Source organism: Phyllopteryx taeniolatus, chromosome 8 (assembly GCF_024500385.1).
Source record: "Phyllopteryx taeniolatus isolate TA_2022b chromosome 8, UOR_Ptae_1.2, whole genome shotgun sequence".
NCBI lineage: Eukaryota > Metazoa > Chordata > Actinopteri > Syngnathiformes > Syngnathidae > Phyllopteryx > Phyllopteryx taeniolatus.
The window spans coordinates 7,842,973-7,867,623 of NC_084509.1; the positions used below are offsets into that span (position 1 = coordinate 7,842,973).

The 24,651-nt window shown below is 40.8% G+C and overlaps 1 protein-coding gene and 2 non-coding genes across 6 annotated transcripts; 2 read left to right on the forward strand and 1 right to left on the reverse strand.

Annotated features, from left to right (window-relative positions):
• Nucleotides 1-1,995: 1,995 nt before the first annotated feature.
• On the reverse strand, nucleotides 1,996-17,892 carry slc13a5b (solute carrier family 13 member 5b). 4 transcript variants are annotated; one of them, XM_061783002.1, is made up of 12 exons: nucleotides 17,677-17,892; nucleotides 17,153-17,281; nucleotides 16,070-16,206; nucleotides 14,209-14,414; nucleotides 13,956-14,136; nucleotides 12,938-13,060; nucleotides 12,653-12,865; nucleotides 10,806-10,912; nucleotides 10,620-10,741; nucleotides 7,146-7,307; nucleotides 4,539-4,676; nucleotides 1,996-3,159 (listed from the first exon to the last, which is right to left on the reverse strand). In XM_061783002.1, the coding sequence occupies exons 1-12, from the start codon at nucleotides 17,773-17,775 to the stop codon at nucleotides 3,034-3,036; spliced, it is 1,743 nt and encodes a 580-aa protein (XP_061638986.1). In that variant the 5' UTR covers nucleotides 17,776-17,892; the 3' UTR covers nucleotides 1,996-3,033. The 4 variants fall into 4 exon arrangements, with proteins under 4 accessions (XP_061638986.1, XP_061638987.1, XP_061638985.1 ...); XM_061783003.1 differs by lacking the exon at nucleotides 12,653-12,865; XM_061783001.1 differs by having other exon boundaries at nucleotides 13,956-14,414.
• Nucleotides 17,893-22,013: 4,121 nt separating this feature from the next.
• Nucleotides 22,014-22,204, forward strand: LOC133482817 (U2 spliceosomal RNA). The gene has a single exon (XR_009789969.1). It is a non-coding gene; the product is annotated as a U2 spliceosomal RNA (small nuclear RNA).
• Nucleotides 22,205-23,003: 799 nt separating this feature from the next.
• On the forward strand, nucleotides 23,004-23,167 carry LOC133482811 (U1 spliceosomal RNA). Its single transcript, XR_009789963.1, has one exon. It is a non-coding gene; the product is annotated as a U1 spliceosomal RNA (small nuclear RNA).
• The last annotated feature ends 1,484 nt before the right edge of the window (nucleotides 23,168-24,651 follow it).

The following is a 24,651-nucleotide window of genomic DNA, read 5'->3' on the forward strand; positions in this document are numbered from 1 at the left end:
TTCTTCTTCTTCTTCTTCTTCTTCTTCTGAGGGACTTCAACGTTCACGTGGGCAATGACAGTGAGACCTGGAGGGGCATGATTGGGAGGAATACCACGCTTCCTTCGATTGGTCGTATCATCGGACTTGCGGCTGCATGTCTTGGACACTCGGGTGAAGAGAGGGGCAGAGCTGTCAACCGATCACCACCTAGTGATGAGTTGGATCTATTGGTGGGGGAAGACCCAAACGTATTGTGAGGGTCTGTTGGGGACGTCTGGCAGAGTCCCCTGTCAGAAGGACTTTTAACTCCAACCTCCAACAGAACTTTGAGTCCGAGTGGACCATATTCCATGCCTCCATTGTTGAGGCGGCTGACCAGAGCTGTGGCTGAGATTGTCGGTGCCCGTCGTGGCGGCAATCCCCGAACCCGTTGGTAGACACCAGCGGTAAGGGATGCCGTCAAGCTGGAGAAGGTGTCATATTGGGCCTTTTTGGCCTGTTGAACGCCAAAGGGAGGTGATGGGTATCGGCTGGCCAAGCGGAACGCAGCTTTGGTGGTCGCTGAGGCAAAAACTGCCGTGGGAGGAGTTCGGTAAGAGTGAGACCATGGAGAACGACTTGCGGATGTCTTCGAGGAAATTCTGGTCCACCATCCGGTGTCCCAGGAGGGGGAAGCAGTGCACCGTCAACACTGTGTATAGTGGGGACAGTGCGCTGTTTACCTCAACTTGGGATGTTGCGAGTCAGTGGGCTATATCGAAGACCTCCACAATTTCACCAACACGCCTTCCCATGAGGAAGCAGAGTCTGGGGACTCTGAGGTGGGTTCTTCTATCTCTGGGGTTGAGGTCACCGAGGTGGTTAAAATGCTCCTCAATGGCAGGGCCCTGGGGGTGGATGAGATCCGTCCTGAGTTCCTAAAGGCTCTGGATTTTGTGTGGCTGTCCTGATTGACACACCTCTGCAACATCGCGTGGACATCTGGGACAGTGCCTCTGGATTAGACCGGGGTTGTGGTCCCCCTTTTTAAGAAGGGGGACGAGAGGGTGTGTTCGAACTATAGGGGGATCACACTCCTCAGCCTCCCTGGTAAGGTCTATTCAGGGGTTCTGGAGAGGAGGGTCCATCAGGAAGTTGAATCTCAGATTCAGGAGGAGCAGTATGGTTTTTGTCCTGGCCATGGAACAGTGAACCAGCTCTACACCCTCAGTCCTCGAGGGTGCACGGGACTTCACCCAACCAGTCTCAATGTGTTTTGTGGACTTGGATAAGGCATTCGACTGAGTCCATCGGGAAGTCGTTAGCGGGGTGCTCCGGGAGTATGGGGTACCTCCCCCTGATAAGGGCTGTTTGGTCCCTGTACGGCCGGTGTCAGAGTTTTGTGCGCATTGCCAGAAGTAAACCGGAATCATTTCCAGTGAGAGTTGGACTCCTCCAAGGCTGATCTTTGTCACCGATTCTGTTTATTACCTTTATGAACAGAATTTCTAGCCACAGCCAGGATGTTGAGGGGGTTCGGATTGATAGAATCAGTATCACATTGCTGCTTTATGCAGATCATGTGGTTCTGATGGCTTGTTAAAGCAGTGATCTCCAAATCTCACTGGAACGGTTCGCAGCTGAGTGTGAATCGGCTGGGATGAAAATCAGCACCTCCAAATCTGATGCCATGGTCCTCAATTGGAAAAGGGTGGCGTGCCCTCTCGGGGCCAGGGTGAAGATCCTGCCCCAAGTCGAGGAGTTCAAGTATCTCGGGATTTTGTTTGCGAGTGAGGGAATAATCGAGCCGGAGATCAACAGGCGGATCGGTGCAGCGTCTGCAGTGATGCGGACTCTGTATCGCTCTGTCGGTGTGAACGAGCTGAGCTGAAAGGCGAAGCTCTCGATTTACCAGTCAATCTACATTCCTACCCTCACCTATGGTCACGAGCTGTGGGTCGTGACCGAAAGAACAAGACCAAGACACAGACACCCAAAGGGAATGACATCAAGAAAAGACACTATGACTATGACTAGACTGTATAAGATGTTTATTTACAGTATGCACTTGAATCTCTGTTCTCTGTTTAGTATAAAATGTAAAGGTTTACAAAATATGTTTATTTATGCCCTTAAATCTCTGTTCTGTATTAAATATAAAATGGAAATCTACCAAATACTCATTGGAGCACCTTTTATCATGTTGGAAAATAAGAGACTTTATTATTTTGACCAATTTCACATTCAAAAAAAGTATTCAGAAAAAATATATACTGTAGGAACATACAGCAGTTCAGACAGAACTCATTATTGCATAATTGCATAATTATTTTTCACAAAATGCCGCAAATAAAGCATTGATTTGAATAGTAAAAGAAATGGGAATATTTGCACTAGTTTTGCTGTTATTCACAATATTATTCAAAATTCAAATAATGCTGAAAGGAAGCCCCTCACAGGTCAAATAAGGGGTAAAAGCTGCTGTTTATTTGTTGTCTACGTAATATTGTACAAAATAATCCACATCATCATCATAGTTGAATTATACAATTTTATACACTACATTTTCACCTTTTAGCAGCGGAGAATTAAAAATGTCAGTTTGTAGTTGAAAGAAAAACAATATGTAAACAATATGAAAATGTTACTAATAGAGGATTGTTATAAGTTGTGTGACCGTTTAACAACATTTTCACATCTGGTCGATGCTTTTTTATAATAACTCACCTTCTCATGCTTAATTTTTTATTATGTGTTTATGTTAAAGTGCTCAGGTTAGTTCATATTAAAAACCTTGTCAGCATTTTAATAACAGGTGAGGTGTCACAGATGTTTTTTTAAATTTATTTTCGAAGTGTATTACGGCCACAGAATACCTTATTTGTGATGTTAATTAAAATGAAGCTGTTTTCCTCTACGTATGATTCATCATCCACAAGACTCAAGTGTGGACTGGAAAATAAACATGTTGGGAGACGTGTGTCTCAGCAGCACAGACCATGTCAGACCATGTTGTGGCTCAGCCTCTGACCAGAGAGCAGGAAATCAAGGCAACGGGAAACTGGGGGAGCGTCACGGCCCAGTGGCGTTGGCCCATTTGGGAAAGGAGTCCAGGTGAAACATGGCCCGGCCCCAGGTGTTGATGGCCAGCGTGATGCACAGTATGCCAATGATGTTCATGACTACTCCAGTCCTGGCCTGAAAGATGGGAGGAGGTTGAACAAACAGACATACAGAGATTAATGGATGGATGAATGGACAGGCAGAACACTTAAAAGATAGAAACATAGAGAAGTAGTGAGACAGATGGACCAACCTACAGATATAGAGTATTTAGTTGGTAGGTGAGTAGGTAGATAAGATGGATGGATAGACAGATTGATGAATGGATACTAAGTAGGTAGACAGGTAAATGGACAGACAGATAGACGCATCTATGGATAGGTTGTTAGACGGATAACTGACCCAGTACGTAGGTAGATGGACGGACCCACTGATTGACCAACAGACACATAATCATTAGGTAGAAGGGCAGATTGGGAGTTAGCAGGTAGCTGGGTAGAAAGATGGACCAACAGATAGAAAGCAGGTAGATGGACTTACTCTCGGATAGACAGATAAGTCGACAGACCAATGGAAGAACCGATAGCTACTCTGGGTAGGTAGGTAGGTAGGTAGGTAGGTATACGTTCGGACCAACTGACAGATAAATTAGGTTGGTAGACGGACCGACCAAATGATCGACAGACTCATAGATATTAAGTAGGTAGAACAGTCAATTGTGTGTAGACAGACACAAACACACAGACAGACAGGCAGACCGACCAACCAACAGACCAACTGTCAGATTGGTTGGTACGTAGGTAGATGACCAACAGACCAGTGGATGGACTGATTAGATAGGCAGGTAGCTTGATAAGTAGACAGATGGATCAACCACCAGAAAAGCAGCTAGGTAGGTAGACAGATGGATCGACAGATTGATAAAAAGTATGTAGCTGGATGGATGGACTGATTTAATTGACTGACTGAAATATATCTCAACAGGTAGACAGACGGATAGACAGGTACAGTAGGTATGTGACTGAACAGATAGATAGTAAGGTAGATGTAGGGACAAACTGATGGAACAGACAGACAGATAGATAGATAGTAAGTGGGCAGAAGAGTAGAAGCATAGTGGGTATAGACAGGCTGACCGACAGATAGGTAGGTAGGCTGGCAGATACTGTAGCTAGACAGGCTGAAAGACTAATAGACAGACTAACAGACAGGGTGGTAGCTACTATATATAGACTGAGGGACTGACTGACAGGCATTGTCAGTTAGATAGACAGGCCCACAAACTAATAGACAGACAGGAAGACAGACATGTCTTAAGTAGATAGACAAGTAGATGGATGGACAGACAGATGATGGTTGGTTCTACTTATAGATTGGGTGGGAGGTACATTGACTGATGGACCAACAGATAGAGTAGATAGATCAGTTGACTGGTTAGCTACTGTATTGTAGTTCCCTGCTAGTCCCTGTTTCACGTACAGTATGACTAAACAAGACCAACAGACCACACTCACCATGTCCGAAACCTTGAGGTATCCGTAGGAGAAGACGATGGCATTGGGCGGCGTTGCCACAGGCAGCATGAAGGCGAAGGAGGCACTCAGAGTACAAGGCACCATGACGTACAGCGGGTTGATGCCGATGGACTGCGACTTAGGAATCAAACAAGGATCAACTTCAATCCTCGAATCGACGTCAGCTGGTAACCCGCCGGAGCGCAAACTCTCATTAGATGGGCATAATTTAGACGTATTCCTGCAAACTCAGGGCTGACTCATGGCATCCAAAATAGAAAAGCAGAAAATTGCTAGCAATAATAGCAGCCTGCAAACATGACTCTGCGAGCATGGCACCTCACAAGGCCACAGTAATTTCTGCTTCTTTAAATAAAACAAATAGGTAACAGCCCATCATTGGAATTGTGATTCATAGGTTGTGGCTAGCAACATATTATTGAACCCTTCAAGAGCAGCTTTTCATTGCATGTGGGAAGACATGGACTTTACTTGAAACGAATCTAGCTAAAACCAAATTAAAACAAAAACATGGAGGGAAACTGAACCATCAGCCTTCTGGAAATTATACCAAAAAAAACCTCAACAGTAGAATGTATGACTTTGCAGAAGCATATTGAAACAATGAGAACGTGCAACATAGGTAGGTTTGGTAGGTTAAAAAAGTCTGGAGGCATTCAAACATTTTCGTGTGTAGTCTGTGTGACTACTATTTTCTTTTTGGTTGTTGATTGGTATTTTCACAGGACAAAGTTTAGGCCGTTTATGAAATGACATTACATGTATTTAGGGCTCTCTGAAATCATTTTGTTTTATTATTACAACATATTTTTAGGCCAAATAGATCATCCTTTTGAGGGTTTTTTGGGGGGAAAAAAAGTTGGGAAATAAAGCCAGCTTAAATTAGCGACATAAAATTTGGTAGCCATGTCAATCATGAGTAGACCCACAAAAAAGACTCAGGAACCTGATGAGGCGAAATTCCAAGGGTTTTAAACTTTAGTTATTGTGCGTGGGCAGAGCATGGTGGCGAAGTTTAATTTGTTGCACCTGCTGGAATTTTGAGGAAATTCTGCCTCCCAAGCCAACAAAAGTTAACATAAAATTTGGTAGGTGTCTATCATGAGTAGACCCACAAAAATGTCTCAAGAAGCCAAGCTGAAAAGACACAGGAAGTCTTCCATTTTGTTTCAAAGCAGCCTTTCCTGGGTACCTTCAGACGAAATTGATATTTTGTCCAATTGCTACCAAATTAGAGCGATGTATACTAAACGGATGGGCGATGCAAAATTATGAGGATTTCCAGTTTTTGTCATTGCTTGTGTTGGTAGAGCAAGGTGGGGAAGTTTGATGACTCTTGGTAACACCTCCTGGATTTTTTTTTCAAATTGAGCCCCCGAAGCCAGTTTAAGTTAAAAACATGAAATTTGGTAGACATACCTATCCAGAGTGGACCCACAAAAAAAGTTATTTAAAAAAAAAATAAAAAATGGGGAAAATGTTTAGGGTCATTTTGGCCATTTTCCGATGTCCTTCAAAGACTGACTTTTTCAAGAGAGTTTGTCAGATTGCTACCAAATTTGCAGATGAGACAGATGGGTGATGTAAAATTACAAAGATATTGGGTTTCATGATTGTGTGTGGGTGAAGAATGGTGGCCAAGTTTAATAAGTTGTCATAAAATATGAATCCGTAATAAGACAGTTCCTCAAGTTCAGAGCTTGACCAAATGCCTTGTGTGTGGTAGTCACATGCTGTCTTATATCATTGCACAATCATATGAACAGCATTTATCTCAGATGAACAACAGCTAGCCGCTTGAACTAAATTATGTTCAATCACTAATTTAATACTCTGAAAAGGCACTAATTTATTAGGGTGTCATCGATTAAAATGATACAAACATAGCGGGCGAGTGCCACCTCTTTGCAAACCTCATGAACCCAAGCAATCAATACAGTATGTGGCTTAATGTCCCAGAAATGTCACCAATCATCACCAAAATGTCTGTGGATATCTGTACTCATGGCATCTTATAGCTCTGAAAATATTACAATGATCAGCCCAATATTTTAGATGTTATGGCTTCTACTGCTTCTTTGAGAGGAAGTTACAAGCTACTGTATCACTTTGTTCCATCCCCTTCTTCACTTTCAGCTGCATATAACTTTTATTGTCTTCAACCTGAATAAATATCTATCTCTGCACCCCTTGACTGGTCCCGTCTTTCGCAACCCAGCTCAGTGGCACTCACTCGCAGTCCTCGACCAGAACTCACACTAATGCCATTCTTCAGCCCATGGTGGGGTGGACCGCATTGCAAGGCCCAGGAGCTGAATTGGCATGTTGGCAGGTTACGAATGGGAGGAGGGGCCCCCGAGGAACGGGGCTAAACACATTCAGCTTGAATGAGCAACTAGATGGGAAACAAAACAGGCGGAGAATGGGCATACTGCCACTGGGAGGGGTTTGAATGCTGGACTCTATTTGGGGAAAAATCTGCTGAAAGAGAAGCACTTCACCTCGCATAACCACTGCTGCCTGACACGGTTGTCTTTTAACAAGGCCACCTCTTTTATTTATCTTTTTTTTATTGCTAATGCTTACCATTGATGCTAAGACAGGCAGGAACAGCGTCGCTGTGGCCACATTGCTAGTGCACTCTGTGAAGGTTGCAATAAGGAGGCACAAGATGATAGCAATTGCCCAGGGTGGGATGCTTTGCAAGGGGCTCATTTGATCTCCCATCCACCTGGAGAGTCCCGATACCTGAAAAGAATATACACATGTGGGGGATTTAACTAAGGTCTCCACCGAAATGTACCTTTATGGTATCAGAAATGGAGGAAAATATCAAAATATGTCCATGTAGGTTTTGGATATTCACTATTAGAGAATCTCGCAACCCGGAAGTTTGTCGCATACCTGAATTTATTTATTTGTATTTTTTTACCTCCGGACACAACTAAACCAATGTTGCCACAAGAAAATATATTTTTCCTCCTTTTGGAGGCATCTGGAGGAAGGATATCATGCTTTGTCTTTAAGTGACGAAGTACTCAAGGAGCTACTGTTATGTGAAATGAAAAAAAAAAAAAAAAAAAAGCAACTTCGACCATGACTGCCACCACACTGGCTTAGATTTTTGCACATTTTTGGTAAAAATCACTGCCGATGTTTCAGTCAACATCCTACAGATCATTTAAACCTTGCAGAAAACCAATATGTGGAATGTGTACCATATACTATACCAAGTTTGATGACATATAGTAGGATTCAGGCATGTACACAGACATTTTTTGGAGCAGGTGCTCAAGCCAAAAAAAGAGCACCCATACTATACTCATACTATTAAGAAAAAAGAGTAGTATATGAATTAAATATTATGTATTCATTTTTGTTAACACAATCAAGACAGTCAGTAATACAACCTTTAGAAAAGGAGGCAAAGGGAAGCTACAGTGAATATACAAAATCTACACACCCCTGTTCAAATGGCAGGTTTTTGTAATATACAAAAGGTATTTTAAAAGGTTTTTATAACCGGTACAATTCCATTGGAAAAAACTACAATATTTTAGAGGGGAAGTAAAAATAAACAACTGAGATAACATGGTTGGGTAGAACAAGTGCACGCCCTCTTATAAGCTCTTATAATTGGGGATGTGCCTGTGTTCAGAATTAAGAAATCACATTCAAACTCATGTTAAATGGGAGTCAACACACAACTGCAATCATTTTAAGTGCCTCTCATTAACCCCAAATAAATCTCAGCTGTTCTAGTAGGCTTTTGCTGATGTTTTTGCAGTCACATCTAACAACACAAGGTCATGGTCCGCAGAGAGCTTCTGTGGCATCAGAGGGGTCTCATTGTTCAAAGGTAATAGTCTGGATAGGGGTACAAAAAAAATCATCGAAATCATCAGTGTCATATCATATGTATAAGTCTCGGGGGGCAGGAGCGGAGACATGAAATGAGGCTAGATTAAACTAGCATTTTGAAAACCTGCATACCCTGTCTTTATGTCGCATAACATTACTAAAGAAGAAGGTCCGGCGGGGGTGCGAATATTGTTAATGTGTCCGTACACAATACTGTACTGTTGAGTTTTCTTATTAAAAGACAAGTAAAACAAACAATTTGGGAACCTAACCGCTGATGACAGACAGAGCCTTCCTGAGCACAAAAGTGTTGGGGGGGGGGGTTCAATCAGTGCCCCATGCTCTGGCGGGGGTAAAGCGAGAGAGTGACAGAGAGAGTGAGAGAGAAAGAGTGAGAGGGAGAGAGAGAGAGAGAGAGAGAGAGAGAGAGAGAAAGAGAAAGAGAGCGAGAGAGAGAGAGAGAGAGAGAGAGAGAGAGAGCGAGAGAGAGAGAGAGAGAGAGCATTAAAAGATCAAGCACACGAATGTGCTGCAGTGTGTATGATTTTTGGGCTGATTCCACTTCATAAAACCAGTTAATATCGTTACAGTCTCTTCTATTATGTTTTTATGACTATATTTTACAAAATACTGCTATGTTTCTTTATTAAATACGTTTTTAAAAAATGTTTTTTGAGTGACTAGAACAGATTAATTGCATTTTTGGGAAAATGTGTCTTTTGAAATAAGAACTTGGTCACGTAACTAATTAAATTTGGCTATACTTGAAAATAAAATCTAACATCTGACATTACCGGCGCGTCCACTTTGAACAGCTGCTTGGTGCACACTATTTTATTACGCCCCCCGGCTGCCAAGTCACGGAGGCGAAAGTTCTCTTTGTGTCTGGTGTTAACGCATTATAAGTCACTGATCATCGCCTCCATGGTAGGTCACTTGAGTATGTGGGCGGGTTAAAAGTATATCATTATTAATAAATATTTGTAATTTAAGATAACCTTTCTTAGTCCCAAAATGGGGAAATTTACATCGTTTCAGCAACAATTGTGGATATAGGAAATATAAATATGTAATATAAATAGCATGCAAGAGAAGGCATGTACAAAAAGTACATTGCACAAAATAGAAACCAAAGCAAGTGTCCATACATAAATTATCCAATCAACAATGTTATTTGTTTGTTTGCAAAATAGAGTGCTGAGTTTTAATTTTGATATCTGAGATCTGTTTAATCTGATTTAACAGACTTGCTTTTTTGTGACCAGGGTTGACAACAGAATTGGCAAAGGTGAATTAATCCATAAACACATACAGTATTTTTGATGATGGCACGTCGAAATCTCATATACTGGTACCGTGACTCAGGGTGCAACTGTGTCCGCCATTACAATGTTGATGTAATAAAACATTAAAATGACAAATATTGAAGCCATAATTAAGTAACGATTATGAATATGACTATCCCACGGTAATGTTCTTGACAACCTTTTGAAAATATGGAAATTCAGACAAATTGTTCTGAAAGTGAATTTTTATAGGTCAGCAGCTCTGTAGACAGCTTGTAGATTTGTCAACAGGCTGACGGAGCATATACAGTATAGGTAGAGCTACAACGACAAACCCCAAATCCAATGAAGTTGGGATGTTGCACAAAACATAAATAAAAACAGAATATAATGATTTGTGAATCCTTCTCAACCTATATTCAGTTGAATGCACTACAATGACAAGATATTTAATGTATAAACTGATGGAACGCTATTGTTTTTTTTTGGTGGGGGGGGGGGTGATTTTCGGCTTCAAATATTCTCTCATTTTGAATTTGATGCCTGCAACTCGTTCCAAAAAAGCTGGGACAGGGGCAACAAAAGACTGGGAAAGTTGAGGAATGCCCCCAAAAAATAAAATTAAAAAACCCTGAACACAGGTGAACAGGGCGTGGGGGTCGACTTGTAGACTGCTAGACCAATAAGTAGGTAGGTACTGCAGATGGACTGATAGATGGACCAACAGACAGATCAAGTGGGTACAGTAGGTAGGTGCGAAGATAGATGGACAGACTGATAGGTACAGTAGGTAGATATGTAAATTGACTCACACTAGCACTAGCGTCAATGCTAATGTATTTTACTGTATATTTTAGTATATTATACTTTTCTGTGGCCTTTGTACAAATTTGTAATCTTGTTCCCGACCTACCTCACTCCCTTTGGCCAGAGCAAAACCTCCTCCAAGGAGCAGCACGATTCCCCACGGTAACTTCTTCTGGGCCACCTTCCAGGTGAGCAGACATGGAGCTGAGCTGGATGTCTGATGGGATGCTATAGAGTAAGCAAAGCGTCAGTGTTGTGTCATTGCACAGCAACAACTTATTGATGGACCAACCTGTGTCAAAACTTTGTGTCCTCCATGAGCAGAAACGTGGCGGTTTGGACGGCAGGACAAAGAGGAGGATGGCGACAAAGATAGCCACAGTGGCGTCTGTGACGTACCTGAGAAGAGATGATGTCGTATTTTGAGGTTGATTTCAAGACATAAAGACCTTAAGGGTGTCGCACTAGGCCAGTGGTCCTCAAACCTTTAACACCTAGTACCACCTAAAAAAATACAGTATTTGGCTCTCCAAGTACTACCATAATGACCAACATTAAAATACACTAGTGTAATAGGCTCAAGTGTTCATCTGAAAAAAAGAGTCATAGGTTTTCTTCCTAAAAAGCATATTTAGTATTATTGTAAGCCACTGTGACATGCAAAGTTTGAACATTTCCACTACACGTAAATAAAAACTGTACTCACATAATGATTCAATTAAAATCTACCGTGCATAAAAATTAAATAAAAATTGTACATAAACAAATGTTGAAAAACAAACACTTCTTAAAGATTTATTGCATGTATTGTATGGTTGTCTTCCATCAAAATCAAAAAAAATTTCACAGTTTTATGCATAACATAGGTCAAAATGAATCTGTGACCTGATTTAAGTTCAACATATATACGTTTTGTCGATTGAATGCAATAGCCTTGAACACCAAACCGCTTGCAAAAAGTCTGGCTTTGAAATGGCCGCCGTCGTGACGTAGAAATGGCACTCTATATTGAAGTACCTGTGCGCTTCATGATTGGTACACGCCCACTCATCTCAGTAAAAAATTACATTGAGTAACAACGCGGCTGCTTCTTGCGCAAAGCGTTGCACACCTGCCAAACTCAGAGGAGCTAGCGAAGCTTGCAGTTATTGTTACCAAAACGTGCACAACCAATGACTGTCTCGTGCCCCGCGCAGATGATAGTGAAAATAAAAATCAAAGGAACCAGCCGGTGCAACATGGGCGTCTCACTGGCCGTAGCCGCTCACAGACCACCGTCATTGGCTGTGAGGGTCTCAGGGCAGTGGAGTTTGAAACGGAGAAGAACATGGAAGAAATAAAAAAAATCAAAGGAACCAGCGCACCATCATCGGACACAAGCTCTGCGACGACCTGCTGAAGAGGACCAGAGTGCAAGATGTCACCGAGGACTAATCAGAGCAACGCTGTGTTCCATACTTAAATTACAGATACAATATCAGCGATCTAATTAGATTAAAGCGTACAGTATTTACATATAATTTTTTTATGAGAAATCTGGCTGCCTCAAATGCCAGGCATAAAAGATCAAAAGAATAGATTGAAAAGGGCATCCTGGACATTTTCGACCCAAATTATCTTGCAAACCCAATGAAAGAACATCCAAAAAAAAATGATGGCATTGGACCTTTAAATACAAGTGAACTGTACTGAACAAATGTATTGTACTGAATTTAAAAAAAGTTAACACTACTACGTCATGCGTGTGAGTTAGAAATTTTAATTTAATGATTCTTTCATGCGGCACGGTGGTCCGACTGGTTAAAGCGTCAGCCTCACAGTTCTGAGGACCCGGGTTCAATCCCCGGCCCCGCCTGTGTGGAGTTTGCATGTTCTCCCCGTGCCTGCGTGGGTTTTCTCCGGCCACTCCGGTTTCCTCCCACATCTCAAAAACATGCGTGGTTGGGTAATTGACAACTCTAAATTGCCCGTAGATATGAATGTGAATGTGAATGGTTGTTTGTTTGTATGTGCCCTGCGATTGGCTGGCAACTAGTTCAGGGTGTACCCCGCCTCCTGCCCAATGATAGCTGGGATAGGTTAGGAAACAATGGCCTAGTGTGACTAAGCATTTGATTAGGAGGGAAAAAAGCTTTTTACTCTGCTTTGGAGTTGAAGATATTTGTGGCCCAGCCATGCACAAAGCCAGGATCCCTGGAGAACCACAGGACCACTAGCAAAATGAAAAGTCCCAGGACGCTGAGCTCGCCAAAGGACATGGGCCCAAGCCGGCGATGCTGCCCTCGGATCACTTCGTAGGCGGCCACCTCCTTCTCTGTCTTTTCAGCCCCGCAGCCCCACGTTTTCTTGAAGCTTTAAATGACAACACTTCTACGTTCAGCCCGGGTCCCCCGACATGTGGTTTCTCAGCATCCATAAACTCACTTGAATCCCATGAAGACAAACTGTAGCCACAGCCACGCCAGCACCAGCATGAGGATCATGTTGGGGAATGCGAATCCAAACCAGGAGGCGAAATTGATCACGTCGCCATTTTTGGGAAATAGTCTGAAGGACATTAGATGTAATTTAGTCCCAGGGTTGAAAATCACATCTCATGGTTCACGTTTCATGCACTGTACATATTGGGTGCATTTTAATTCATCAATATGTCATTATATATCACCGTCAATAATATTATATTTCCGACTTTGCGCTAATTCTACAAATATTACTGTAGCATAATTAGACTATATTCATTAGTTCTAACTTCTACTACAACATGCAACATCTTAATCGTTTTTAATCCCCCTTGGTTGCACTATAGCATTAATACAAATGTTGAAGTATGAATATTGCTGGTATGACAATTTAACTTCCCTCACAGGATGATTAAAGCATCCATCCATCCACCCACCCACAAACGCTTCCAGTACATGTATTTGGATTTCAGCCTCTATGTGGTGCCACGTCACAATCTAATCTGCCCATGCCTTTTAGAATTAGTAATCATGGTTGATGTCGCTTAAACTATATTAACACAATATTAACATTACATTAAGTGTTTCTTTAACCAGATTTCAAATTCACCTCACTAATGTCAACATTTATTCCATCCTCTGATTGGTTGGTCAGAGCAAGACAAGTTTGACTCGCAAAACACATCTGTAGCGATCTGAATACAATATATTTAATAATCAGCATCTCTAGTGTTTGTGATGTATTTTATTTCATGTTTATCCTTTTATTATGTTATTAGATAAATATTGATTTTGAACTGCTCCAAATGATGTAGTTGTGTGCTGTTATATTGCAGTTTTGTATAGTATTGATGGTTTCTGTAATTGCGACGTGATAGGTTTGGTATTACGAGGTGGATTAAGTCAGGTATGTCATTGCTGAAGGCCCAGGTACCAAAGGTATGTCCCACTACTGCCACCCACCCATCAAACCAAACACCCACTGGCTCATTTGTCCGTTGAGCACCAAGTTGGGACCAGTCCCCGTCAGCGTGGCAGTGCCACCGATGCTGGCGGCGTAGCAGACACACAGGGTCATCCCTTTGCACATTTTCCGTCTTTCCGCTGCCTCCATTTGTCGGGTCACCTCAACGGAGGCATCCAGGAAAGTCACCACCACGGGGCCTTCAAACAGGAGACCAAAGTCTAAGAGGAGCAACAGAAAAACACGGTACCAAGTGTCCAACATCCTCTCACCTGTCGCCTCCGCCTGTTTCTCCTGCTTGACGTCCACCTCTGACGTCTGGACCTCCTGTGAGCTCAAGATGGCAGGCATCTGTGCCTCGCTGTTGTTGAGCTCCTCGAGCACAGCTTGAACGATGGGCACCATCATTGCAGTGGTTGCTGTGTTGCTGATCCACATGGACAAGAAGGCTGTCACGCCCATGAAGCCCAGCATCAGCCTGCCAACAAGGGACAAAATATCAACTGTATGTTAGAGCAGTCGAAGTGTATTTTTATTTGCTACATTTCAGGTACAGTACTTGTTTTTGCAGGTGAGGCTCTAGTGCCAGTGTCAGGGTAGGCTCTGAAGTGTATTACTTCTGTTCCTTATGTTTATTATGTATGATCATTTTAATACTGTTCTACTCTTTTACTGTTGAAATTCCACCATGACCCTTCAAAGACCAACAGGTACGTTTCTGTGGAAATTTGTGCAAATGGGTTTCATTTAACACACACCGGTAAATCTAAAGTCCTGAAAAAAAGAATGAAAGTGAAAGAATGACATGTAGGCTATTTTTTATGGCTGTCAAATGTCAAAACATATGACTAAAACCGTATGTCAGGGTAAAAAAACAAAAAGTGCATACTTACATATGACTGGCCCCCCAATAAAACAAACATAATAAACCATTTACTCCTCTACACCTAAGGTTGGGATCAATTAAAAGCTCCGTATGATTGTGATGTATGATCATATAACTCCGACACCTCTATATTAATAAAGTTGTAGATTTTTTAAGAATGACAAATCAGTATTATTACAGGAATGAAGTCCTTTCCATCCATCCATTTTCTGGACCGCTTATCCTAACTATGGTCGCGGGCGTGCTGGAGCCTATCCCAGCTGACTCTGGGCGGAAGGCGGGGTACACCCTGAACTGGTCACCAGCCAATTGGAGGGCACATAAAAACAAACACCCAAACACACGCACATTCACACCTGCGGGCAATTTAGTTTTCAATTAACCTACCATGCATGTTTTAGGGATGTGGGAGGAAACCAGAGAAAACCCACACAGTCACGAGGAGGACATGCAAACTCCACACAGGTGAAGCCGGATTTGAACCTGGGTGCTAACCAGTTGTCCACCAAACTTTTTTTTCTTTAAATGAGGCTTGTGAAAATACGTGCCTTGGCTCAAGGCAAAAATCTCATGCCTAACCACCAAACAAAAATGTCACAAAAAGAATATACTGCATACTGTACTGAAATAATAATCTTTCAATTTACTCACAAATGTACTTAGTGTAATCTGGGCCTTTTTAATTGAAAACAAAGCTATTGTTCTGTTGTATGAATGGCAAAAGGTGGATACAAATGTTAATAGTATCTCCTGCCATTTAGAATAAAGGTATCTTTCACAGGATAAAATGCGCAACTGTTGTATTTTTGATATTCGCTTGTCAAAATATGTCTGTCTGTCATTAAACTTTGACTTTTATTTGACTTAATCTTGGAAAAGTGAGACTTTTTTTATCACAAGATTAAAAAAATTATTTCAGACATAACACGCCTTTGTTATTGTAAGATTAGCACTTGTTCTTAAAAAATATGGCTCGACTTTCAGAACATTACAACTTTTTTCTCAAAAAAGATTCTTAATTTGTTTTCAATGCTTTATGAAGTGTTTTTTTGGATTATATTCTACTTTTCAAATTTTATGGCATTTAAGGTTTGAGGTGGTAGTTATGTAGGTAGTTTAGTTCTTTTTTTCCCCCTGGACCCACAATGTTTGAGAACTCCTGTGTTAGAGAACTTGTCACAAACAAACCAAACAAAAGGAAAAGATGAGCTCCTTGGCCGAGGTACAGGACTCTTGATGCAACTCACAGTGCCGGCCGCACTCCGACGAGCAGGAGAACCCTCAGGGCGATGCGCTTGTGCAGGTTCCAGTGCTCCACTGCCACAGCCACCATCAGACCGCCCACAAACAACAGATTGGTGTCCTTCAGATACTGCATGCACACCTGAGAGAGCAGTGGCCCAGTGTTGGTGTCATATCCTCAATACCAGTTAGTCATGGTAGCTGGCACCGTGCACAAGAGAAATAAACAGAATAACTAAAAATAAGCCACAGTCCCAAACAAATGCATAGTCATGCACAAGCACATGGTTGTTAGCAATGTATGTGTCATGATGAATAAAATCATTCAACGCACCAGTTCGAGCGCAGCCAAACACAACAGAAATAAACAGAAGGCAGTGTTGATTTATTTATTTTTTTAAACAGGGCTATATTCTAATAAAATCACGGCTTCTTTTTAAAAAAAAAAAATCTTGTAATCTTGAAGAACTCAACATTAACCTCAATGATAGAGCTTATTTTCTCAGAGAAATGCAACTTTTTTCTTGTGTGATTGCAACTCAAATACCAAAATATTTGACTTTATTATAATTATTATAATTATTATTATAATTTGTGATAATATACTACTATTTCTAAAAAAATATTTTTTTCAATGAGAAAAATCTGATCTTTTTTTTAGAAATTAAAATCTGACTTCTGTAGGGAAAATAATTACTTTTAAAAGAAAAGATGAAAAAATCTGATTTAATTTCTCGCTTTATTTCTAACTTTCTTGAAAGAAAATGGAGAACAAATATTATTTTTTTTCTTGAAAAAGATTTAACTTTTTAAATACTGCATTTATAAAAACAAAAACTACTTAATTATCATAAAATTGCAGTGGTTTACTCAAATATACAACTTTTCATTTTCTCCAAAATGACATTCCCCTCCAAAAAATGGCTTATACCTTTATAGAAAAAAGCTAACTTTTTGTAGAAAAAAAAGAACTTTCTTAAAAAAGCCCACAATCTCCTCTTTTATAAAATAGATATTGGACCAGTCTGTTGACGTGTCAAACTCCGACCCGTTCGTCTCCCAATGTTTTTGGCCCACTTTTCACTCACACTCTGGGACTCCATGATGCCAAATAGCGGGAAGAGGAGCGCAGGGAGCAAGGCCGTCACCGCCAGCGGCAGGACCTCGGTGCACCAGTACACCGCCATGAGGACGATCACATAGGCACATTCTGCTTCCTGTAAGACAAAACACCTCAACATTAATAATGGCTCTTACATAATTAAAAGATATGACAGTTCAAAGGGTGCTGATGAGCTTTTGTCAGGACTTTCTTGTTGATGGTGAACGATCAGTCTATCTCTTAGGGCAGCACACTTTGTTGATATACGCACAAGCAGCTCATGTTTTTAAGTCTTATAACAACATGCGTGTGCATGCGTCACCGTTGTCACAGCGTGGACGCGCAGAAGCCCCCACCCCCAAGCTGGAAAAGACCCATCATGTTAAAATCACAGCTTGCCACACAAAGTCACGTTGTCATTTCGTGCATGCGCAACAAGTGCGAGTCAAACATATTCAAGGAGAATAGCGGGGGAAAGACTTTGGCCCATATAAACTAGTAATAACGTACCGACGTGCCGATGACTAGCGGCAAAGGCAGCAGAAGGAGCGGAGCCGCGAAGAGGATGAGCTCGTTCTTGACCGACAGCAGACGCTTGAGCAAAGGCATCCTGATTTAAAGCCTCAGTCGGGAAAGTGGCCGAGCGCCGTCTTTTTATATCGTGTGCGTGGAGGTGCAGTGATGGAAGAAGGAGAACGATCGTGCCACGCAAAAAGAAAGAGCGAAAGAGCGTACAATGGAAAGGGGCGGTGCAAAGTTGTGCACGGTGCAGGGCTCATGACCAAAAAAACAAAAACAAAAACACACCAAAAAAAAACGAGATTGAATGTTCAATTCTAGGCTCTCATATACTGAACGAGGAGGGTCACACTGGAAATATATGTAAATATTTAACTAAAATAAGTAGACACGAAGAAAAAAAGATTTATTCAAGAAAAATGTTTTGCTATATTTTCATGATTTTTAAAAATAAAAGGTTGCAATTTTTTTACTTAAGTGCTATAGGTTTGATTTTGATTATTTTTTTTTTATTATGGTTAGTTTTAGTTAGTTTTTCATTAAAACATGAGGTAAGAAGTCCTAATTTTTTCCAAAACATTTTCCCATTTTTTGGGGGGGGTGGGGGGGGGGGGGGGTTGGTTTTATGTTTTTCTTTTTTTTTTTTTTAAAGGCATTTTTCAGGAAAGAAGTCTTATATTTTCGACAAAATGTTTTTTAAAAAACAGAAGAATGCATGGAGTTTGGGGGGAAAATGCAGTTTATCAGAACAAATATTAATTATTTATTTATTTCACACTGACTGACTTGATGAAAAGAAATTTAAAACAAAATTCATATTCATTATAGCTAAATTATAGATTTATTTGTTAATATTTATTTTCATTTTTAACCACAAAAGGGTTTATATATCTATATATGTTTTTCGATCAATGTATTTTACCAGTCCTCGCTTACAGTAGTGAAATTTGGACTACAAATGCCAAAGTTATACAAAGACTAGGTGTAACCCAAAGGAACATGGAACGCCAAATGTTGAAAATAAGCATTCGCGACAAGAAAAGATGCAGTTGGATAAGACAGCAGACGCGAGTTACTGACGTCATTCAAAAAAATAAAAAGCCTTAAATAGAAATGGGATGGCCACGTTGCCCAAAGAACTGACAAAAGCTGGACCACAGAAACTCTTGATTGGATACCACTGGACACAAAGCGACCACGGCAAAGACCTAAAAGTAGATGGATAGATGAAATCATTAAACACATGGGCAACAAATTGCAATATGTCGTAGTAGTTGGAAATCTGAAGAAGAGGCCTTCATCCTGCAGTGGATAGATAATGGCTGATGATGATGATATACCCATCCATCCATGCATGCATTTTCTTTACCGCTTATCCTCACTCGGGTTGCGGGCTGCTGGAGCATGTCCCAGCTATCTTCGGGCGAGAGGCGGGGTACACCCTTAACTGGTCACCAGCCAATCGCAGGGCACATACTGTATAGACAAACAACCCTTCGCACTTACGGGCAACTTTAGAGTCTTTAATTAACCTGCATGCACGTTTTTGGGATATGGGAAGAAACCGGACTACCCAGAGAAAAGACACGCAGGCACGGGGAGAACAAGCAAACTCCACACAGGCGAAGCTGGATTTGAACCCGGGTCCTCAGAACTGTGAGGCAGATGTGCTAACCAATAGTTCACTGTTCTACCGCAATGATTCATATCTAATTTAAAGTAGCTAATTTACCACATTAGGGTGCTATTGGTGAATGGTTCTGATTCAAACAGTTTGAAAGAGAGTATTGTTGATATGATCCATATGAAACGACGAGATTACAAATGTAATTTATTGCCCTCTTATCGTTATCATTGAGCAAAGAGTTTTATCAATATTCATGAATAATGTGCTTCAATGAAGTTATTTCTGTTGAGTGTCTATGTTTGACTCCTACATGGCAAACCCTTTTAACATTAGATATTGCAGATACCTGTAATTCAGTTTTGCCTACTCAAAAAGAACATTTGAGATATCCGCAACTAAGGAAACATTTCATCACTTTTACTATTCATGTGTATAAGGTTTGTATTATATATACTATTATTGTTCATATCGCAAATTGGAGTATTACAATCTCTAGTATTCTGTTGTAGATATCCATAATTCACTAGTAGATATCGACGGCTGAATAGTAGATAGGCTGTAGTAACAAACCCCATACACATCAACTGTAAAAGTAATATAGTTTGTCCTTGGCAAAATGAAGTTGCAGATATCTGTGTTCTATGTATGCACGTATGTATGGATGTATGTACGTATCAATGTTAATTCCAGATAGTAAAACTTACCCTTTCAATGTTGAATCTGTTTGCCATTTGTGTATGGGGTTTGTCATTACAGCTATCTACAATGCCGTTGCAGATATCTACTATGTGAATTATGGTTATCTGCAACGGCATTGTAGATATCTGTAACTCCAGTTTGAGATGTATACAATTTGATTCTTACTAGTCATAATTCCAGTGCAACGTTACATATATCTTTGATTCACTTCAATTCAAGAAACTGTATCTACATAGTAACAGTAACCCCCAAGCTCGGAGGATGACTCCAGCAGATACCAAGAGACTGTATCGACATCATCTACATGTCCGTTTTCAGATATCTCAAATCAAGTTTTAACTAGGCAAAATTACGTTGTATATAACTGTAACTATAACTATGACTAGTCGACATGACTTTGGCTTGTCGATATTTCAAGCAAGAATCACAGACAGCTACAATTCAGTCGTCTGTAATTCAACTGCTGAGATCTCCTAATGAATTGTAATTCATGAGAAACCCCATACACATGAATGGCAAACGGGACAAAATGACGCTGCAGATACCAAAACTGAATTATCTGTCCTTTCAACTATAGCCACAATCACGTTATACAGTAGATATATGAAAATTCACCTATTTAAAATGTAAGTACAACTAATCACACAGACGTTGTTGAAATCTACAATGTTGATTCCGTATTAGTCCAACTGAGCTTTAAATGTTAAATCCGCTTGGCATAGACAGACTTCTCCACTATCTCCTTGCAAATACAGTATCTTGTTTCCCTAAGTGGATGTGATACGTTCTAATTTCCTAGGAATTTGTAACTTCTCTTTCTGAACGATTGAGAAAGTCTTCAGCGCTCTTTCTTTGACATTATGTGCACTTAACCATTTTAATATGACTGAACTGACAATGACTTCATTGTCCAACAGCAACACTTATTTAGCCTTTATGTAAGAAACGTGAGATGTCCCAGGTGACATGAACATCACTTTGGAAAACGCTTGGTCAAATTAAGTTAAACCGAATAAATTAGATGATAAAATTGCATTTTCGCCATCAACGACTGAAACAAAATGTTAATACGGAAGACAGACTCCTGTAAATGGTCAATGTCCTTCGAGTGACCAGTCGCGAGCAAGATTGGATATACGTAATGTCACTTCACATCAACAGGTAAAGCTAATTGAGCATCACGGGGCCTACTCGTGACCATACATTTCCTGAAGACTATTACACTTTAGTATTATAACCAAGTTACATCTGTTTACTAATATGGAACTTTTTTTCTATTGTCGTGTTGTTAGAAATAATGTCTGACTATAGTTAAGTATTTCACATGAGTGCTTGGTTTATCTTTCACTCTTGTCGTTTTTTTGCATTATTCCCTGGGCAGGGCTTGCTTACTGTTTTTGGATGTACGTTTAAACGTTTAATGGCGAATACTTATGCCTTTTGACGTTGCTGCCATGTTTGTATTCGATTATTAACGCTTACCACGTGACGAACCGGAACGTTGGGTAACCAAATAGTGGAAGGGGTGTAATTCGCCTCCTCAGCGCCGATGGCGCTAGAGTCCTCCTGTCAGTTACCAAAGCAGGAAACAGGATATAGTTTACCGAGGCAGGGCCGTTGATTTCTTTTCGTCAAAATGTTGAGTAAACAGCTATTCTGCTCGCTGCCACAACATCATACCAACCACCGATCGTTATTACATATAACTCATTATTTTCTTTGGCTGTTTAAGACTTCATACACGGCTAAAGGAGATACGTTTGTCGCTGCATTCTATTGGATCGACGTGGACCACGTGACCGTAAAACACGAGCACCGGACAACGTTCTTTCGATAGAAACGTTGAAAACAAAACAGTTGCCATTCATTCTAAACCATACATAGGTGCTGTTTGGCGTGTCCGTATGTGATTCACCAGTGATTATTATAAGTGGATGTGTGTGACCGTAACTTTGGCTTGTAGGCTGGAGAATGACGTCCTCTCTTCTGGCGTTAAGGAGACATCGCTTCTCGGCCTTTTGGCTAAGATCAAGTGTAGTATCTGTTCTTATCAGTTTAATATCTGATACGTCCCCTATCCGGGGACCATATATTAAATTGATTTTTGGAACAGGGAGATGGAATAGGGGCTTGCTCCGTCCACTCCACGCATCGACCTGGTATTGCAGTACCTCCAGGAACGGTGCACCCCCACTAATTGTTTACAAATAATCTGAGACGTTTTAAATGACTCTCAACAGATATAGGCGATGCAACTAAAACAAGTGCCAATGACAAGAAATGTTACTTTCTTGTTCTCTCCCCGCTAGTTTACCGTGTAAAAAAATACCAGTGCAGCCCCCAGTTCGGCTGGTGGACGTCTTGGCAAGTACAGTAAACTCATTTTAAACGGGATTTAAAAATTTCATATACTGTGCATGTTTTCAGAGGCTGTTTTTAGACGAGATAAATTATTGTTCTCAATTTACATTAGGAATACGCGGGTGACAGATGGGAACCGCTGTGCTTTACTTCTCTAACCTTGTAACGCGCAATAGGCCTCAGTAGGTGGCAGTAGCGTTTTCACATGCGCGTCCAACACAATCGACTGGTGTAACCGGAAGTCTGTCAGTATGTGACATTCGACTAGACGAGTCTATTATTGTGTAAAGACCTACTTATAATTATGTTTGTATTCGATTTTTAAAATGTTGTCTAATCATTGTCCCTCTTAAAGCCGATTGGGTGGTTTCTTTTTTTATGGGTGTTAATGACCTCACTTTCAAGTTATTTTATCATCACTCGATGCCGCTATGCATTATGGGTATCCATTTACTGTTTCCAACTAAACTCAAATTCTCAGCTAGGAAGCATGTTTGTCCAGGTATTTGCATACAGTACCGTTTAAACTCGCGTATGTGTTCAGGCTCAATCAGGCTTGCCTGACGCGTGACACCGTCGCTTAACATAGCGTGCGCGTGAATGACTTGCGTGCTCGCACCGCTTCCAACTCATACTTACCTGGCAGGGGAGATACCATGATCAAGAAGGTGGTTCACCCAGGGTGAGGCTCAGCCATTGCACTCCGGCTGTGCTGACCCCTGCGAATTCCCCAAATGTGGGAATCTCGACTGCATAATTTCTGGTAGTGGGGGACTGCGTTCGCGCTCTCCCCTGATTTTTGGTCAACAATAATAATCAATGGTGTTGATGGTGCATCTATGTATGTTGTTGCAAGTCGTGGTATGAGGTACTGCATGTGTTGGTATCGATCCGATACTAAGTAAATACAGAACCAGTATCGCTGGCTTTTACAAAACTAAAATAGATTCATCAAATTGCTAAATAGCAATTCTTCATGACAATTACGAACTTTTGTGATGTTTCATTATTTATTATTAGATATTTAAAACCCACAAAAGAATGAGGGCAAAGTTTATTGGTAAATAATAGAACAGGAGGAACAAATCATCTTAAATAAACAACGTGCACAAAGTCTTCACTGGGAATAAATACTACTACTAAAAACGTATCCCTTCTGCTTCTGTGCACGCCTTTTGTTTTTGGAAAAAGAAGGAAAAAAAACTGGTGGCCTTTCGTAGAAAAATAAGCAGACAAATGTTTTGTTTAAGAACAGTATTGTTTATATTTTTGCTTTTAATGCGGTTTACCAAATAGTTTAAATTTGAAAACTATTTCTGCCAGGCTCTTTGTGATCACTGCTCTTGTTTGTGTGACTGATGTGCTTCTGAATGATGCGCCGTTTATTCTGACAGAATAGACAACAATCAGAACCTCCATGTAAATCGTACTGTCCACTCGAGCTCCTATACAAATAAAATGCAGATGAAGATATCGACTACCCGGAAGTTAGTTCGGTTTGTCATAGCGTCAAGATAGGAATTTTCAACTGTTAAAACTCCTATTTCGAAATGCAACTCTGTTGACATGTACCCATTATAAGACAGGAAAAGACATAACAATAACATTGTGACTAGAAATACATATAATAAACAAAGAGAAACAGGATGGTTCAGGATTACAAACTGAATGAAACAAGGTCATCCACCTCTCCTACAGGAGGACTGTACACAAGGGCAGAGGTGGGGGCACAGAAAGCTTTTATAGTGGGGACCACAGAAGAAATGAAAGAGGAGGAGCAAAGCGCCGAGCTGAGACAGAAACGTCGAGTCTGGCGTCGCCAGTTTGATGAAACCAAAGAGTGCATTTTCACGCTAGTATCGATCCGATTCAAAACTGACTTGATATCGATACTATCGATATTTTGGATTGACCCGTCCACCACTATTACAGACCTTTGACCGACAGCTTTATTTTGGGCTACTTTCCACGCCATCTTGTGGTGATATAACATTACACTCATTTCAGTGAAAATAAAATGGCGGCGATGAGACGTTTTGAGCAGTGGCACCCCCATTAGTTGTTTAAAAATAATATGAACTACTTTGAGTGCCTTTCATCAAATATAGGTAGTATCCAATGTAATTAATGATGCTCGACACTAGAAATAATTGACAGACAATTCTGGTTTCTGAAATCAGGAATTCTAATTTGGCCTTTTCACAAAATTTGAAAAACAATAATTACAAAACGTTATTTGCATATAGTTTTTGGATGGGAAGTGGCTGACCAGCAATTTC

Excerpts from the sequence above, each read along its gene's own strand:
- slc13a5b (XM_061783001.1), bottom strand. The coding sequence starts at position 17,775 with ATGCCTTTGCTCAAGCGTCTGCTGTCGGTCAAGAACGAGCTCATCCTC. Across the intron at positions 16,207-17,152 it reads GCATCATGGAGTCCCAGAGT|GTGTGCATGCAGTATCTGAA; the intron begins GTGAGTGAAAAG and ends CTGCTCTCTCAG. Across the intron at positions 4,677-7,145 it reads TGCCTGTCTTAGCATCAATG|TCGCAGTCCATCGGCATCAA; the intron begins GTAAGCATTAGC and ends TTGATTCCTAAG.